This window comes from Bufo gargarizans, chromosome 3, assembly GCF_014858855.1.
Source record: "Bufo gargarizans isolate SCDJY-AF-19 chromosome 3, ASM1485885v1, whole genome shotgun sequence".
NCBI classification, from domain to species: domain Eukaryota; kingdom Metazoa; phylum Chordata; class Amphibia; order Anura; family Bufonidae; genus Bufo; species Bufo gargarizans.
This window is the reverse complement of record NC_058082.1, coordinates 461,471,801-461,490,575: the sequence shown is the minus strand read 5'-3', so window position 1 is coordinate 461,490,575 and position 18,775 is coordinate 461,471,801. Positions and strand designations below refer to the sequence as shown.

The 18,775-nt window shown below is 42.4% G+C and overlaps 1 protein-coding gene across 6 annotated transcripts in view; it reads left to right on the top strand.

The window, feature by feature from the left end:
* The window catches only part of BCOR (BCL6 corepressor), a 143,329-nt gene extending 138,894 nt beyond the window's left edge, over positions 1-4,435 (top strand). For all 6 annotated transcript variants that reach the window (XM_044283626.1, XM_044283629.1, XM_044283627.1 and 3 more), the window contains 3 exons: positions 623-700; positions 1,218-1,365; positions 3,202-4,435. In XM_044283626.1, coding sequence (XP_044139561.1) covers positions 623-700; positions 1,218-1,365; positions 3,202-3,493 — 518 coding nt within the window. In that variant the 3' untranslated portion in view covers positions 3,494-4,435. The remainder of the gene's footprint in view (positions 1-622; positions 701-1,217; positions 1,366-3,201) is intronic.
* Positions 4,436-18,775: the final 14,340 nt, after the last annotated feature.

The following is an 18,775-nucleotide window of genomic DNA, read 5'->3' as shown; positions in this document are numbered from 1 at the left end:
TCTGTCTTTTAGACCCTCACCTGGTTTTGGCTCAAAATCACTGATGGAAATAACTGACGAAAACACTGATGTGTGAATGAGGCCTTACACTAATGGCACCAATGCTTCTAGGTGAGAATACCTCTGTAATACAGTGTGCAATTTTTTTGGTCTATTTAAAAATATTAAATAAGCGCTACTTAACTGACTGATTCCCCACGACTGCCATTCTGACACTGCCCTAGCCCCTACTGCTCTCCACTTCCTGTTTCCGGATCGACACTGAGGAAATGGCCAGGATTGCCCGCCCAGCCAATCGCTGGTCGCAGCCATGACCCACCTCAGCCAGTGATTGGCTGAGCAGGTAGCCCAAGCTATTTCCTATGTGTCAATCCAGGACCAAGAAGTTGGGACCCAAAAACTGACAGATAGGCAGCGGATCGGTGAGATGAGTCATTTTATGTGTTAACTCTTTCTGTCCTTGTTTTGGTGGAGCATCTAAAGAGGAAGTTGCCTAGCTAATGGGGACAGGACGTGTGTAAATACTAATTGCGAATAAGGTTTTATAATATGTATTGTCACATAACCTGATGTGTCGCCTAGTATTATATGTAGGTAACTTCTCCCTTCCTCCTTCTTCTAGAGTACCTAACAGATTTACAAGGTCGGAATGGAGATGACCCGGGGCTCTCTTGGGATTTCTATGGCAGTTCTGTCTGTGGTGAGAATCCTTATTATGTCTTGCTAATTGGGGAAAAAAAAATTGTGGAGTTGTCATGTAGTGATGGTGATAGCATGAGATGGGTGATTTGAAAGGTGGTTGCACTTATGTAATACGTAATGATTTTCCAAAGTGGGGATCAAGGGAATCTGAACACGTAGGCCTGTGTACCTGTAGTGATTATCACTCGTATCCAGAGAATGGATGACGCCTAATTATCTGAATACCCTATGAGTGAGTGGTCTGTGGATGTAAACGGAAGCCTCGAGAAACAGAACAAAATCGGGTTGGAAAATTGCTTATTAGCGATCGCTTCATGAAAATTGCCACTTAGAAATGTATATTTTTAGACATGGCACTTGAGCTTGTCAAGCCGGAAGTCCATTAGCTATTCTAGAGACCTGTAGTGCATGTGTAATAAAGGAATTGATAGTAATGTAGAATAGTTTTCAGTTTTAACCCATAAGGAGAAGAGGATAAATGAAATATTTGATTTTTAATGTTTGTCTTTCTCCAGATTCAAAGGATGAAAGTGGATTTGACATTTTGGCAAATCCGCCAGGTCCTGATGATGATGACGATGGCTGCGTGGATGCCTTTGAGTTTGAATTCTCAGATAGTCCTCTTCTACCTTGCTACAATGTCCAGGTGTCTCTCTCTCAGGGGTAAGTTTTCACGATAACGGATCTTTATTTGAACTTTTTGGCCCCTGTATATTTCATTCTTGAAACAGTTCCAAACGAAATTGTTGGTTTTTAAAGGGAAGATGTCACCAGGACAGGCTTTTTTTCGATTGACTACCCTACTAACACTGAGTTAGAGGGTACATTTGCACCTGCAAAGCGACCCCAGGCTCGGCAATAGCTTGTTTAAATATCCTCCTCTCATCTGTCATCCCTTCCAACTATCTTATAGCCACACATTTCTAATTTACCTGGGCACTACTGGAATGTAGCGCGCCCCTCTATTACTGTCCATGTGTGCAGAAGTGTACTGGACCCCGATACACATGTTCTCCCTTATCAGGCAGTAATAGGGAGCAGGGGTGACTTGGGCTGGGTTCACGTCACGTTTGCGTTTAACATATACAAAAAACATGCAGTATATATTAAACTGATGACTCTGACAGATATTATACAGTGGTATCTGTCACCATAGAATTCCATAAAGTATACTTTTTTTTTTTTTTTTTTTTTTTAAACATATGTTAAACATAGGGCAGAAACGTGATGTGAACCCAGCCTTATTATATCCCTCTCATTGACAGCTCTTCATGACATGAGGCCTATGTCAGGTGCCAGACCCACTACATAATACATTAAGTGGAGTGTAATAGTGTTAACCAAGTATACCACATTTGGTGCATACCATCTTTGTGACCTATTTGTGCCTATTTCCCCCTGTACTGTAGATAGGGATACACAGGTGGACTACCTCTGCCATTTGCTATGTGGTTCAGTCAGCTAGTAATATATATGTGGATGGACGTCCAGAGTCATAGCAGCTGTTAGCCACTAGTGATAGAACTTATTCAGACCCTGGAATTGTAAAAAAAAAACTGACTATCCAAATGAAAAGTTCCTCTCTTTGGCTTATTCTGCTATGAAGGGCAATTAGAATACAAGAGCAAAATTGTCCCTTAATTTCAGCAGGGCCAGTAAACTGTTACAGTAGGGACGGCCCTTTCCTGACAAATGATTGGGGGGGGGGGGGGGGGGATTAGGCATGTTGAATTCTAATGTGCCAGATCTTTTATCTCCACCAGTGGGCATGCATGTGTATGGGGGAGTCAGGAGGAATAGCTGTCGGCCGAGCCAGCATTTGGCCAACAGTTATTGAAGGGGCATAGTCACCTTATCTCCACATGGGATGTAATTTGTGGTTGTTATATATACAGCTAAATTTGCATGATTTACATGCAGATTTTGCTGTGGATTTTACCCTTTGCATTGAAAAGGGTGAAGTCTGCCCCACAGGTCAATGTATGCTGCAGTTGTTTTTCTGCAGCAGTGTGCCTGAATTTTGGGAAGATCTTTGACATGTCATAGTGCTTGGGCCCCCCGCCATGCAAATCTGACACCCCCGTCAATCACTGGAACAAGGAGGGAGAAAAGGCCACATAGTACACTATTTACTGTAGGAGACAGAAGTGAGACAGACTCAATAGAAAGTCTATGGGCCCATATCATCTCCTGCGAGGAGAGAGAGCACGCTATAGGAACTCTTTTCTCGCCTTGTTCTAGTGACCAGACCCCCACCAATCAAAACTCCTCATCTCGGTGCTTGGACCTCCACCCATCAAAACCTTTGACATGGCACGATGACGTATCAAACGTTTTCACAAAGTATAGTGCCACTTTCAATTCTCATCCATTTTGCTGCAACCACAAATCCACTGCGGCACAAGTGGAGAGAATTCCTATATCCAACTTAATGATTACAATTTGTAATGTATAGATAGGGGTAGTACAACAATACTAAATTGTTTTTTTCAATTTCAGACCCAGGAACTGGTTGCTTCTGTCAGATGTCACCAAGCAGCTGAATACGTCCTCCCATTCTTTCAGCAGCGAGTATCCTCACCTTGAAATAGTCAGCATTACAGAATCCGAATTCTACAAGCAAGTATCTCTAAGCCAGCTCTTTTCTTCACCTGAAGATCTTGAACGCTTCAGTTCAGACAGCAAAGAAATACTCGAACTTGTGGAATTTACAAGTGAACTGCAGACATTACTTGGGTCCTCCATTGAGTGGTTGGATCCTAAAGGAGATGCGTCTTATGCCAGTTGTTAAAAAGCCAAGTCCTTACTCGATTCTGTAAATTAATTTCTATTTTGTGAATATGTGATATAGAGAGAACACTATTGTATAAATACCATTGTAAAAAATATATATAATGTCTATAAATATACATATATATATATATATATATATATATATATAAATATAAAAATATATCTCCATATATGGGATCAGTTGTTTTTTCTCCCCCCCCCCCCCCCTTCCCTCCAGAAAATTTAAATAGATTTATATGGTCCTGAAAAATTCAGTGCACATCTGCTTTGGGAGATATAATATTTTTCTTTAATTATAACACTTTATTATATATTTTTCTTAATTAAGACTTTGACGTTATGGCAAAGCACTGAAGGCACGAGAAATACTTTATAATTTGTATTTAAAAAAAGTCATGTGGAGAAAACAAAGAGGCACTTCATGACATTTTTATGTTTACAAAAAAAAAATCTCTACCTGTTTTTGGTAGATAATGTTGGATATGATCCAACTTTTGTAATATAAAAGAAATTATGCACATAGATATATAAATATCCATGGAGAGTTGATTGAAATTTTGTAATCTAATTTAAAGTTTCTGAAATTTTACTTTTCACACTTAAATTGAGTGTGTGCATATGCGTGTGTGTATATATACATGTGCATTTATGTGTGCGCACACGCCTGTATACATATATAAATATATACATAAATTCAGACGTTTAATGCTCTAATTTAAAGATAAAGACTTTGAGCTATTTTTTTTGCTTGTAAAATAGTAAAGCTGTAAAATACAGTCTCGCAGTTCCAGATAAATTGTATATAAACTCAAATTTCCTGAGATGTGTGTGCAATGTTTTCAGATCTGTGTTTAAACTTTGTAAGTAAACGACCTGCCTTTGTATTTATATTTTACAAGATTTTTTCTTAAAAAGGCAATAAAACCGTTCAGTAAATGGATATTGTGAACTTGTGCTGCTTGCGTTCTGTTTACGAAATTGCAGCTGCCTCACTACTTCAGGAGGGATTGGTCCTATTTCTCTATACTTCAGCTACACATTCGCGTACCTATCGTCAGGGATGGACTGGGAACTTAAAGTGGTCCTGGAACAGAAGAAGTGGCCCCATGTTTATCAGGAGGGTCAAAATTGACAGAAGGTGCGGCGACACAAGTAGATGGGACAGCAATACCGCTGTACAACACAAAATACCGCCCCAGCATAACCAAATACCACAGAGAGGTAAAAAATACTGTCGCCATTGCCACAGTATTCAACTGTATCTCTGTCTTGAGGATAGCAATACAGTTAAATTCAAAAGGGCATCTGCGGCCGTTGGTTGGTAGGTGCGTAAGTACTTGATGCTCCTACATTAAGTAATACTGTAAGCCAGATCATTATGTATCTGGCTGATGGCCATGAGGAGGGATCAGGCTCCCCTTCAGGAAATTTCTGTGGCTGGAAATAGTTTACCAAAGGTATTAATGTAATATCTCACTGTCCATATACAGCTTTAGGCATCATCAAATATCTATTGTCGCTCGTCATTTCCAGCAATCATGCAGTACTGAAACAGCTATATGATGTACCTGTATGATAGTTAATGCAAAAATGGTGGCAGATCCATCGCAAGCTGCAGGTGTTGCTACAACTGGGAGATTAAGTTGTGTAGATCTGGTCCTCAAGCGATAATTTTGTGGCATACTGATTAAAGGATCACTATTAACTTTAAAACAAATGCCTTTATGACATATCAAAAGTTTTTAAAAAGTTAGTGACTCTGTAATCTGATTTAGCGATAATCTTGCTAAAATATAAAATTGTTAAAAACTGTTGGATCCCTTTCACATAAACCACTTTTGGGATTCATATCATGGATACCAACCACTGTTCAGAAATACAGTGGATTTCTTAAACAATGCCTATTTTAATATCATTTTTATAATCAGACTCGTTGTTTTATTGGTTTTAGTAGAGAACAATAGTACTTAAAGGGAATCTGTCACCTGGTTTGAGCATATTAAGGTGTTACTACTGCCACGTACAATAAAATACCTTATTTCTTGCTGTAGTCTTAATTTTTTCATGGTTTCATTAGCGATAAAATCCACTTTTTATTTTTTTCCAAATGAGTGTCCAAGGTGCCCAGAGGGGTGTTATTATCTTAATCTGTAGCCCAGGAACTCCCCCGTCGTGCCCAGCCCGCCTTCCTTTAGAGCCCAAGCACGCCTCTTCCAGCATAAGTAACTGCCCACACCCGAACTCTTTGTCGCCGCCCCCCTCCACTATGTGAAATCTCACGCAGGCGCAGTATCGCGGACTGCCTGCGCCATGTAGAAGCTCCTGACGGCAATAGCTTTAAATTTATCGCTGGGCTCGGCGCATGCCCAGTGACACATTTAAAGCGGTTGTCCTCAGGAGCTTCTACAACGTGCAGGCAGTCCATGGTACTGCACCAGCATGAGATTTCACATAGTGGAGGGGGGCGGCGGCAAAGAGTTCGGGTGTGGGCAGTTACTTATGCTGGAAGAGGCGTGCTTGGGTTCTAAAGGAAGGCGGGCTGGGCACTGTACGGGGGAGTTCCTGTGCTACAGATTAGGATAATAACGCCCCTCTGGGCACCTTGGACACTCATTTGCATAACATAAAAAGTGGATTTTATTGCTAATGAAACCATGAAACTAAAAATTAAGACTACAGCAAGAAATAAGGTATTTTATTGTACGTGGCAGTAGTAACACCTTAAAGGGAACCTGTCACCAGGATTTTGCGCATAGAGCTGGGGACATGGGCTGCTAGATGGCCACTAGCACATCTGCAGTACCCAGGTCCCATAGCTCTCTGCGCTTTTATTGTGTTAAAAAAAAACATTTTGATTGATATGCAAATTACCTGATATGAGTCCTGTAGCCGGAGATGAGTCAAGCGGAAAGGAGCCCAGAACCGCCCCGCGTCCTAAGAAATCTCCTCCTTGCTGGCTGACGTCACAGAGCTGGAGCGCCGAAATCTCGCGATGCGCGAGCTAGCGCATGCGCAGTGTCGGCATCATGTTCATTCCCTGTACTGGCATCAGCACAGGGAACGAACTACGCATGCGCTAGCTCGCGCATCGCGAGATTTCGGCGCTCCAGCTCTGTGACGTCAGCCAGCAAGGAGGAGATTCGGAGGACGCGGGGCGGTGCTGGGCTCCTTTCCGCTTGACTCAGCTCCGGCTACAGGACTCAAACCAGGTGACAGATTCCCTTTAATAAAAAAAAAAATGCATGACTTATTATATTAATGCTTGTTGCATTTTTGCTTCTAACATGACATTTAGAAAGAAATAACTTTTGCTTAAAAGTTGCAAACATAGTTGCATTGTTTTTATTATTTGTCTCCTAAATGCCAAATTAAGCAACTGTCTAAATAGTTTTCATGAAACATTTCCTGCAATTTTGCTGTTGCAAAGTGTGTGTGTGTGTGTGTGTGTAAGTCCTTCACATAGCTAGCTGTCCTGCTGAATCTGATATAGATTGGACAGAACAATTCTGTTCCAGTTCACTTCACTTGGTAAGAGATGGGACCAGGGAGTGAGAGAATGTTGTACAGTGCAGAGTGTAAAAAGGAGGAAAACCTCCAGGTGTTCATAGAGGGCAGATCAGACAGGCAGTAGAAAGGGAAGCATGTAACAGGTGAATCACACCACACAAAGAGGAGAGAACTGAAATGGGGGAATCGCACACTACTCAGCCTCAGGGCCACTCCGCACAAAGAAGAAAGGGAGAAAAGATCCAACATAGGCTGTAGAAGTGGAAATGCATACAGGAATGAAAGTAGGTTGATGCTTGAAAGCTTGTGATGGAAGCAGCATCCTGGACACACAGAGCCCACATCCAGCATGTATTACTGAGAGAGACATGTCCACCTGAGTAAAGTATAGAAATAGGAGCAGCTTGGGAGTCTGAAAATTAATGATGGATTAAAGAATTCACCAGAAACTTAGTGCAACATATTTTAGCTTAGGTTATCCACTAACATACTGTATCTAAAAATCTAATTTCTCCAACTTAAATTTGAGAACATATGTTTCCCTCTTCATCTCCAAGACAGCACCCCTGAAATTATAGGTGTCATCTTGGAGACTCCCAGGAAACCCAATTAATGTTAAGTGCAATTAGTTTTCCCTGGTCATCTCCACAACAGCACCCCTGAAACTATGGGTGTCATTGCGGAGACTCCCAGGAAACCCAATTACCAGTAAGTGCAATTACACTTATCTCAGTAAAAAAATAAAGCTGGGCTCTGGTTCTTATAGAGAAAAATGAGTTTTTCTGTTAGAGCTCATTGACACAAACCTCACATAGCTCTGCATTGTACAAAGCTGTAGTTGGGTTCTCCTATAGGTGCATGAGCTCTCTGATCTACCTCCTTATGCCTCTGATTTTATCCAGAAGCTTATAAAATGTATTTTTTTTTCTATCATGTTCCATTCAAATCTGGCAAAAAGAAAACCGAGGTATGTTCCATCAGACTCCTAATTCCCCCCAGAAGGACACGTTTTGTACAGTCTGACAGAACATTTGCTGCTATGTTCTGAGGAACCATATAATGCTCTGCCGTGTATAGGAGTTCCTAAACTAGCTATACACATTAGATGTATGGCATCTGAACCGGTGATTTTGGTAAAGCTTCCCTGGTCCTCCTCTTCTAACAGATGTTAGGGAAAAGAAGGATTGAGTTGTTGAATTTCAACATCCCCGATCCTTTTGTTCTCAAGACATAAACCTGCATTTGAACAGATGGGTCAGCATTTGGCTGACAGTTATCTAATGTGTATGGTTAGTCATAGTTATGATAAAAGATGTCCTGATTATTCCCTATGCATCTGTCTTATCCACCTGCCCTCCTAGTGTACGGATTTTTTGGGTGTACACTGGCTTCCACTTGACCACATTTCTTTTAATTCAGTCAAAGCAGCAGACTAAATTGAGAGAAAAATAAGAGCACCTTGACTTGTAAATAAGATTACACGAAGCCTGGCACAAGAGGTAAGCACAGGCTCCGCTCTGGGGCAAGCTGGGGAGCATATCATGCATATCTGAGGCTGGCACAGAATGTTAAAAACTGGCTACTTTCAGGTAGTCTGGCGCTAATAAAGGACGCAAAAAGAAAAAATGGACACAACATGCTCCATGACATACCTTGTAGTTCTATCACAGTTTTTAAATGTTGGAGCGTATGCATAAAAAAATGCATGCCAATTACAACAGCTAACAAATAAAGTGAGAAGATTTGCTAAATGATAAATATACTGGATATGTGCTGCCTATTATATGATATAAAACAAAGTAGCTGCAACCAGGTAAACTCACATAAGTGACATTAACACGTTTTTCAAAGACACATGCACATGAAACATTTTCCTTTAATCCTCTTCCTGTCATAGAAAAGAAATCTGAAAGAGCCCAGACACGCCGTTAATCCCTTCTGAAGACGCACTCGTACAACAGCTTTCTGCCTTTTCCTGCCGAGAAAGGTCTATATCACATTGATTCTGCATTGTACACTGCAACCGATAAAGGGATGACATAAAGGTACATCATGAGAGCGAGATGAAATTATCATATAGACAATGAGAGAACTAAGGCTGCCACACTACAGCTGTTTGACATCAATTTTATTTTTCGGCATTCAACACATAATTGGTTTTTAATTTAGCTGTGGAGAGAATAAAGTTATGAGGAGCGTAATGTGTGTGCCTTATTCTATAGAAAAGTCTGCAACCGGATAAAATGTCAATATCCGGCATCCTTGAATTGATCCTTGAAGATTGTGTACATTCAGTAACAAATGATAATTTAGCTGTTTACTCCTTATAATAAACACTAGAAGGGACCACAAGGGTAGTTTGATGCAAGATGTGAAGAGGTGGCCACACAATCACCTCTTTGCTGAAATCAATGGGGCAGATTTACTACGACTGGCGTTTCATATGTCAAACTTTCATTGGAGCAAGAGCCTCCAGATTTAATAAAAGATGCATTTTTCAAGAGAACCAGTCACCATGAAATGCAGTGCAATTTGCAGGCAGCTATAGACCAGGAGGAGCTGAGCAGATTGATACATAGTAGTATAAGAAAAGATTCGGCAAAAGTAATGTTTACATTTAAGCCTCTGCTCTTTCTGAAGTGATTGACAGCTATTTATTTATACACAGACACAGCAAGCAATTATCAGGAATGAACTGTTTATTCCTGACAACTGCCTGCTCATTACATATGGTGAGAGCTGCATTTACATGCAACAATCATGGCCACTTTATGGGGATGAGCGATCAGGAGAGAATTCTTGGTTTCAAGGTAGCAGATCGCTGTTTAGACAGCACAAACTGCTGCCTAAAAACAATTATTTTGGTTTCTGCACCAGCAATACCGTCACCCAATGAACAAGCATTTGCTCTTTCATCTGGGGTGATCAGCATCAATGGGGCAAATTTGCTAAGAAAATAAATACAGGCCAATTATCAGGATGAAGGACTCCTATGAATGTTCCATCCCTATATTTTCCCTGATCATAGGCCCAGATAAAACAACCTTTGCATAGGAAATGTTATCCATCACTAATTACTCCTTCCCCGTGTACAGCTTAGTTCAGAAAGAGCAGTGGTTTAGATTTAAATGTAGAAATTACAAGTTTTACTGAATCTTTTCTCACAAAATGACATATCAATCTGATCAGCTCTTCCTGCTCTATAGCATGTTGCATTCAGATTGCACTGCATTTTATGCCACACACACACACTCAGACTCAGTACCATGATTAGCAAGAGAGGAGATTACCACTTCCATGCACGTGCAGTGGTCTGGTGGACTCAGGTTGTCCAGGTATTAATACTTTTGCCCTATTTTAAATGCTGCTAGTTGGCTGCAACCAACAGAGACCCTCAGCAAACAATTTTGGGGCAACTTTCATGTGAAAGGCTACCAGGAATGTTTCACTACCCTAGACCACTAGAAAGTGGACAGTGATTGGCTGCAGGAGGCATGTGATGTATACCTGTACGTCACTCCTACACTCTGTAAACAAACAGCAGACGAAGGCACAGAGGTGAAGAAAACCGCAAGAATATGCAATCTTTTTTATTTTTACAGCAGTTAGGAGCATTACTTTTCATTATCTTGGTCAACCCCTTTAACTTCTAAATCATCATGAACAGAAGGGTTAGCATTATCCTCTGAACTACTCTACATCACAATGAATATTAAAATTAGGATCACTTTAGGTGCAAAGTAGAAATTTCTATCTACGTTCTGTCTATACCACCCCACAATTACTAAGTATTAACCCTAATTATTTATTACTATTATTATTACTTATTATTAAAGCGCCATTCATTCCATAGTGCTGTACATATGAGAAGAGGTATACATACATAATACAGACAATTGCACTAAGCATGAACAAGACGAGTTACAAACTGGTACAGAAGGAGAGAGGGCCCTGCCCGTGAGGGCTTACAATCTACATGGTATGGGAGAAGGATATAGTAGGTAAGGGTGAAGCTGGTCATGGCGGTATAGAGGCAGCAGGGTCATTGGTTGTAGGCTTGTCTGAAGAGGTGGGTTTTTAGGTTTCTTTTGAAGGATTCCACTGTAGGTGAGAGTCTGATATGTTGGAGTAGTGAGTTCCAGAGTCTGGGGGATGCACGGGAGAAATCTTGGAGGCAATTGTGGGAAGAGGTGATAGGAGGAGAGAAGGAAGTCTTGTGAGGATCGGAGATTACGTGTGGGGATGTATCGGGAAAGTAGCTCAGAGATGTAGGGAGGGGACAGGTTGTGGACGGCCTTGTATGTATTTGTTAGTAGTTTGAACTGAATTCGCTGGGCAATGGGGAGCCAATGAAGGGATTGGCAGAGGGGAGAGGCAGAGGAGTAACAGGGTGAGAGGTGGATTAGTCGGGCAGCAGAGTTGAGGATAGATTGGAGGGGTGCAAGAGTGCTAGATGGAAGGCCACAGAGGAAAATGTTGCAGTAGTCTAGATGATGAGGGCATGTACAAGCATTTTCACAGATGCAAAGTTGAGGAAAGCACGGATGCGGGAGATGTTTTTGAGTTGGAGGCAGCAGGTGGTGTAAAGGGCTTGGATGTGCGGTTGGAAGGAGAGGGCAGAATCCAAGCTAACTCCCAGGCAGCGAACTTGGTTGACCAGGGAGAGTGTGCAGCCCTTGATCGTGATAGATAGGTCTGTTGGGGGGGTTGAGCAAGATGGGGGAAAGATGATGAATTCTGTTTTATCCATGTTAAGTTTTAGAAAGCGAGAGGAGAAGAAGGATGATATGGAAGATAGGCATTGTGGGATTCTGGATAATAAGGTGGTGATGTCTGGACCAGAGAGGTAGATTTGTGTGTCGTCAGCATAAAAGTGATGCTGAAAGCCATGGGACTCTATGAGATGTCCCAGTCCGAAAGTGTAGATAGAGAAGAGCAGGGGTCCTAGGACAGAGCCTTGCGGCACACCAACAGAGAGGGAATGAGACGAGGAGGTGGTGTGAGAGTGGGAGACGCTAAATGTCTGGTCTGTGAGGTATGATGTGATCCAGGAGAGGGCCAGGTCAGTGATGCCAAGAGATGAGAGAGTTTGCAACAGAAGAGAGTGGTCGACAGTGTCAAAGGCAGAGGACAGATCAAAGAGAAGGAGGACAGAGTAATGTTTTTTGGTTTTGGCTGTTAGTAGGTCATTGTTGACTTTGGTAAGGGCAGTCTCAGTTAAATGGTGGGGTCGTAAGCCAGATTGTAGCCGGTCAAAGAGGGAGCAGGAGAGGTGAGAGGACAGTTCAAAATGGACATATTGTTGAAGTAGCTTTGAGGCCTACGGAAGTAGTGATATGGGGCGATAACTGGACAAAGAAGATGGGTCAAATTAAGTTTTTTTTGAGGATGGGTGTAATGGTAGCATGTTTAAAACCAGAGGGGAAGACACCAGAGGTTAGTGATAAGTTGAATTGATGAGTTAGGGCTGGGATAAACACTGGTGAGGTTACGGATGAGGTGGGATGGGATTGGGTCAAGTGCACAGGTGGTGAGATGTTATCTGGAGAGTAGAGTGGAGAGTTTTTCTTCTGTAATGGTGGAGAAGCGGGTTTTGGGAGAAGAGGACTGAGCAGTTGTGTAGATGGTCTGTGAGGACTGTGTACTGAAGCTTTCTCTGATGTTGACTATCTTTTGTTTGAAGTATTCGGCAAAGTCCTCAGCTGAGATGAGAGGAGAGGGTGGGGGCGCTGGGGGACGGAGAAGGGAGTTAAAAGTGTTAAAAAGTAGTTTAGGCCTGTGGGCCAGGGAAGATATGAGAGATGAGAAGTAGGCCTATTTTGCATCAGCGAGTGAGCATTTGAATATGAGGAGAGATTTCTTGTATGCGGTAAATTGATCTTTAGAATGGGATTTCTTCCATCGCCGCTCAGCAGCCCTGGAAGCTTGTCTGAGTTTTTCGGTCAGGTTGGTGTGCCAGGGTTGTCTGTTGATTTTTCAGGTTTTGTTGTGTGTGAGGGGGGCAACTGAGTCCAGAGCTGTACTTGTTGTGGTGTTATACAGGGTGTTGGCAGCATCAGGGTCTTGGAGGGAACAAATAGGAGAGAGTGGTAGAAGAGAGTCAGAAAGCAAGCAAAAGTCGAGATGTTTAAGGCTCCTGCGGGGGGGGGGGGGGGGTGCTAGTGTGTGGAGCGGGGGAGCAGCTGAAGAGACCAATGAAGAGAAGGTGAGTAGGTTGTGGTCAGATAGGAGAAGAGGTGAATTAGAAAGGTTAGATAGGGAGCAGAGGCGGGTAAAGATAAGATCCAGAGTGTGACCATCTCTGTGGGTGGGAGCGGAAAACCACTGTGAGAGGCCGAAGGAGGAAGAGAGTGATAGGAGTTTAGAGGCGTCTGAGTGGCGGGTGTCAATAGGGATGTTGAAGTCACCCATGATGATAGTGGGGATGTAGGCAGAAAGAAAGTGTAGGAGCCAGGTGTTAAAGTGGTCAAAAAAGATGGTGGCTGTGCCTGGTGGGCGGTAAATGACAGCTACTTGAAGGTTGGAGAGAGAGTAGATGCGAACAGAGTGTACTTCCAATGAAGTGAGCATAATGGAGGGTGGCAGTGGAGTTGGGCTGTAGGAGCAGGTGTCTGATAGGAGAAGACCAACTCCTCCACCATGTTTGCAGGCAGGGCGGGGTGTGTGAGTGAAATGAAATCCACTATATGAGAGTGCAGCAGGGGAGGAGATGTCAGGGGGTGTCAGCCATGTTTCTGTGAGACCCAGAAAGGAAAGTTTTCGAGAGATGAAAAGATCATGAATGTAGGACAGTTTGTTACAGACAGAGCATGCATTCCATAATGCTCCTGCAAGAGGAACCAAAGTAGCAGGGGTCAGAGAAATGGTTATTAGGTTTAAGGGGTACAGAAACTGGTAGAAGGAGATTTGTAGTGGGATGCAGAGGTGATAGTGGGGATTCGCTGAGGGGGGCCTGGATTTGGAGAGATATCACCAGCAATAAGGAGAAGCAGAGAAAGTGTTAGTAAGTGAGAATAAGAGAGGGCATGAGGTATCTGTGTGTGTTTGGGAAGGAAGTGTTTTACGTTGCCAAACAGGTTTGTGCAAGCAGTCAGATGAGAAGGTAAGATGGAGGGAGAGATTAATATTTCCTTCCTGGGTGAACAGATGTGGGGGTATTTCAGGAGGTTTTGGAAAAGTGGGAAGAGTAAGATGAAAGATTGAAACATTGCTTGCATTAACTATTGTAAGGGATCGCCTCGTATTTGGGGGTCATTCTCACAGATACGACTTTAGGACACCAGGTTTCAGGTCCAAACCGTGCATTTATTGTGCACACTCCAACCAATACAGGTTATCATGAAGTCGCAGCTTCACCTAACACATGTGACATCCACATAAAATAATAAACACTTGCCCGGCTAAGCTCTAACTAACACAGAGTTTCCTGACTCACCTAAGTCCTTGTTCACACCCTGTGAACACAAGCGGCTTTCTCAGCCAATGTCCCACAGCCTCCTGGCTGTACAGAGCACAGTACGCCCACTGCCTCCAGTCCAGTGTCTCAGCACACATGGGGAATAGTGGTCTCTCAGCCCTCCTGGCTTGGACCACACTGACAGAGCCTCCAGGCCTCTGTCCAGAGGCAACACACTCCCCCCTTGCTGACACCCTGGGAGGTGCTTTGTGCCAGCCTGATTACTTCCAGCTGGTCTCACCTGTGGTGGAATAGGGGTGTGGACCGAACTATCCACCCCTTCTTTACCTCTAACCTGCGTGAGACCTGTCACTGTCTCACACTATGTCTGTAATTACTTTTGAATATCATCTTCATCTGCTTGGAATAGTATGGATATATGAATATAGAAAAAGGATGCCCACCAGGAGAGAAATATGATGTGAAATCTCCCCAACTACCACATTAACTAAAGCTTAACCACTTCAGCCCCGCTAGGTGAAACCCCCTTCATGACCAGAGCACTTTTTACACTTCGGCACTACACTCCTTTCACCGTTTATCGCTCGGTCATGCAACTTACCACCCAAATTAATTTTACCTCCTTTTCTTCTCACTAATAGAGCTTTCATTTGGTGGTATTTTATTGCTGCTGACATTTTTACTTTTTTTGTTATTAATCAAAATGTAACGATTTTTTTGCAAAAAAATGACATTTTTCCCTTTCAAAAAAAAGGAAGTTGGTGGTGGCTGCTCTCCTTTATAGCCTATGATAAGGTGCTACAAATCCAGGGAGAGGACACCCTACCTCTCGAAAATAAATGGATTTAATAGGAATATAAGGATGAGCACTCTAACAATTGGCATATATTTATAAATTATTTATTAATTAATGCAATTTGATAACGGTGTACTCAAGTTACAATAAAACAATGATCAATACGATAAAATGGAATGGAATAAAATAATATGGAATAAAATAAAGTAAAGTAAAATACAATTGCACTGGTATCAAGTGATTCTAAGGTATCCTAATGGAAATGATCGGGTCCTGATAGTCTAATGTCCGACAGACCAAAAAAGGATCCCAAGAGGTGGAATCGATACGAACGTAAGTCCACACTTTCCAAAGTCTATTGGAGTGAATAATGTAGTTGGTAGTCTCGTCGCATCTGTTAGTATTGCCCAGTGGGACTGTATATCACAACGGTATAATAACTGACAGCTTTCAGCTTTGCAGCTGCTTACCTCTCCTTCATATACCTCCTTAGTCCTGCCGGATGCTTCAGACTGGGTCGGAAGGGTTCGTCGGGTGCAGCTTTTTTTTCGGCGATTTGATGACCGAATTGCCGAACGCTTACCTCTAAACACTTTTGATCTTGCGGTGCAGAGGCAGCGTGTAAAGTCCTTGTTTGGTGTAAAGGGCTGGCGTCGCACGTTGCTTTGCCTAGTATCCGCGTTGGATGTTAGCGGGATACTGCCGACGTCACTTCCTGCAGTGACGTATTACTTCTTGTTAAGTCCAATGATTCCGGACTGTGGTTTTCCGTTCGTAGAGAATTTTGATTCCCAGCTTTGTTAAAAACCTGTTTGCATGGCCATGCAATTTAAAGAGATACTGACAGGTGTATGGCGCAGAAACCCAGACGCGTTTCGGGAGTTGTCGCTCTCCCTTCCTCAGTGAGGAAGGGAGAGCGACAACTCCCGAAACGCGTCTGGGTTTCTGCGCCATACACCTGTCAGTATCTCTTTAAATTGCATGGCCATGCAAACAGGTTTTTAACAAAGCTGGGAATCAAAATTCTCTACGAACGGAAAACCACAGTCCGGAATCATTGGACTTAACAAGAAGTAATACGTCACTGCAGGAAGTGACGTCGGCAGTATCCCGCTAACATCCAACGCGGATACTAGGCAAAGCAACGTGCGACGCCAGCCCTTTACACCAAACAAGGACTTTACACGCTGCCTCTGCACCGCAAGATCAAAAGTGTTTAGAGGTAAGCGTTCGGCAATTCGGTCATCAAATCGCCGAAAAAAAAGCTGCACCCGACGAACCCTTCCGACCCAGTCTGAAGCATCCGGCAGGACTAAGGAGGTATATGAAGGAGAGGTAAGCAGCTGCAAAGCTGAAAGCTGTCAGTTATTATACCGTTGTGATATACAGTCCCACTGGGCAATACTAACAGATGCGACGAGACTACCAACTACATTATTCACTCCAATAGACTTTGGAAAGTGTGGACTTACGTTCGTATCGATTCCACCTCTTGGGATCCTTTTTTGGTCTGTCGGACATTAGACTATCAGGACCCGATCATTTCCATTAGGATACCTTAGAATCACTTGATACCAGTGCAATTGTATTTTACTTTACTTTATTTTATTCCATATTATTTTATTCCATTCCATTTTATCGTATTGATCATTGTTTTATTGTAACTTGAGTACACCGTTATCAAATTGCATTAATTAATAAATAATTTATAAATATATGCCAATTGTTAGAGTGCTCATCCTTATATTCCTATTTTTCCCTTTCAGCTGTAAAATTTTGCAAAAAAAACGACATCCATATATACATTTTTCGCCAAATTTATTGTTCTACATGTCTTTGATAAAAAAAAAATGTTTGGGCAAAAAAAAAAAATGGTTTGGGTAAAAGTTATAGCATTTACAAACTATGGTACAAAAATGTGAATTTCCGCTTTTTGAAAAAGCTCTGACTTTCTGAGCACCTGTCATGATTCCTGAGGTTCTACAATGCCCAAACAGTAGAAAACCCCCACAAATGACCCCATTTCGGAAAGTAGACACCCTAAGGTATTCGCTGATGGGCATAGTGAGTTCATAGAACTTTTTATTTTTTGTCACAAGTTAGCGGAAAATGATGATGAGTTTATTTTTTTTATATTTTCTTACAAAGTCTCATATTCCACTAACTTGCGACAAAAAATAAAAAATTCTAAAAACTTGCCATGCCCCTCACGGAATACCTTGGGGTGTCTTCTTTCCAAAATGGGGTCACTTGTGGGGTAGTTATACTGCCCTGGCAATTTAGGGGCCCAAATGTGTGAGAAGAACTTTGCAATCAAAATGTGTAAAAAATGACCGGTGAAATCCAAAAGGTGCACTTTGGAATATGTGCCCCTTTGCCCACCTTGGCTGCAAAAAAGTGTCACACATGTGGTATCGCCGTACTCAGGAGAAGTTGGGCAATGTGTTTTGGGGTGTCATTTTACATATACCCATGCTGGATGAGAGAAATATCTTGGCAAAAGACAACTTTTCCCATTTTTTTATACAAAGTTGGCATTTGACCAAGATATTTTTCTCACCCAGCATGGGTATATGTAAAATGACACCCCAAAACACATTCCCCAACTTCTCCTGAGTACGGCGATACCACATGTGTGACACTTTTTTGCAGCCTAGATGCGCAAAGGGGCCCAAATTCCTTTTAGGAGGGCATTTTTAGACATTTGGATCCCAGACTTCTTCTCACACTTTCGGGCCCCTAAAAAGCCAGGGCAGTATAAATACCCCACATGTGACCCCACTTTGGAAAGAAGACACCCCAAGGTATTCAATGAGGGGCATGGCGAGTTCCTAGAATTAATTTTTTTTTTGCATGTTAGCGGATATTGATTTTTTTTTGTTTTTTTCTCACAAAGTCTCACTTTCCGCTAACTTAGGACAAAAATTTCAATCTTTCATGGACTCAATATGCCCCTCACGGAATACCTTGGGGTGTCTTCTTTCCGAAATGGGGTCACATGTGGGGTATTTATACTGCCCTGGCTTTTTAGGGGCCCTAAAGCGTGAGAAGAAGTCTGGAATATAAATGTCTAAAAATGTTTACGCATTTGGATTCCGTGAGGGGTATGGCGAGTTCATGTGAGATTTTATTTTTTGACACAAGTTAGTGGAATATGAGACTTAGTAAGAAAAAACAAAAACAAAAACAAACAAAAAATTTCCGCTAACTTGTGCCAAAAAAAATGTCTGAATGGAGCCTTACCAGGGGGGGGGGGGGGGGGGGGTGATCAATGACAGGGGGGTGATCAATGACAGGGGGGTGATCACCCATATAGACTCCCTGATCACCCCCCTGTCATTGATCACCCCCCCTGTAAGGCTCCATTCAGACTTCCGCATGATTTTTTACGGATCCATGGATACATGGATCGGATCCACAAAACGCATGCGGACGTCTGAATGGAGCTTTACAGGGGGGTTATCAATGACAGGGGGTGATCAGGGTAATCAGGGTGATCACCCCCCTGTCACTGATCACCCCCCTTGTAAGGCTCCATTCAGACATCCGCATGATTTTTT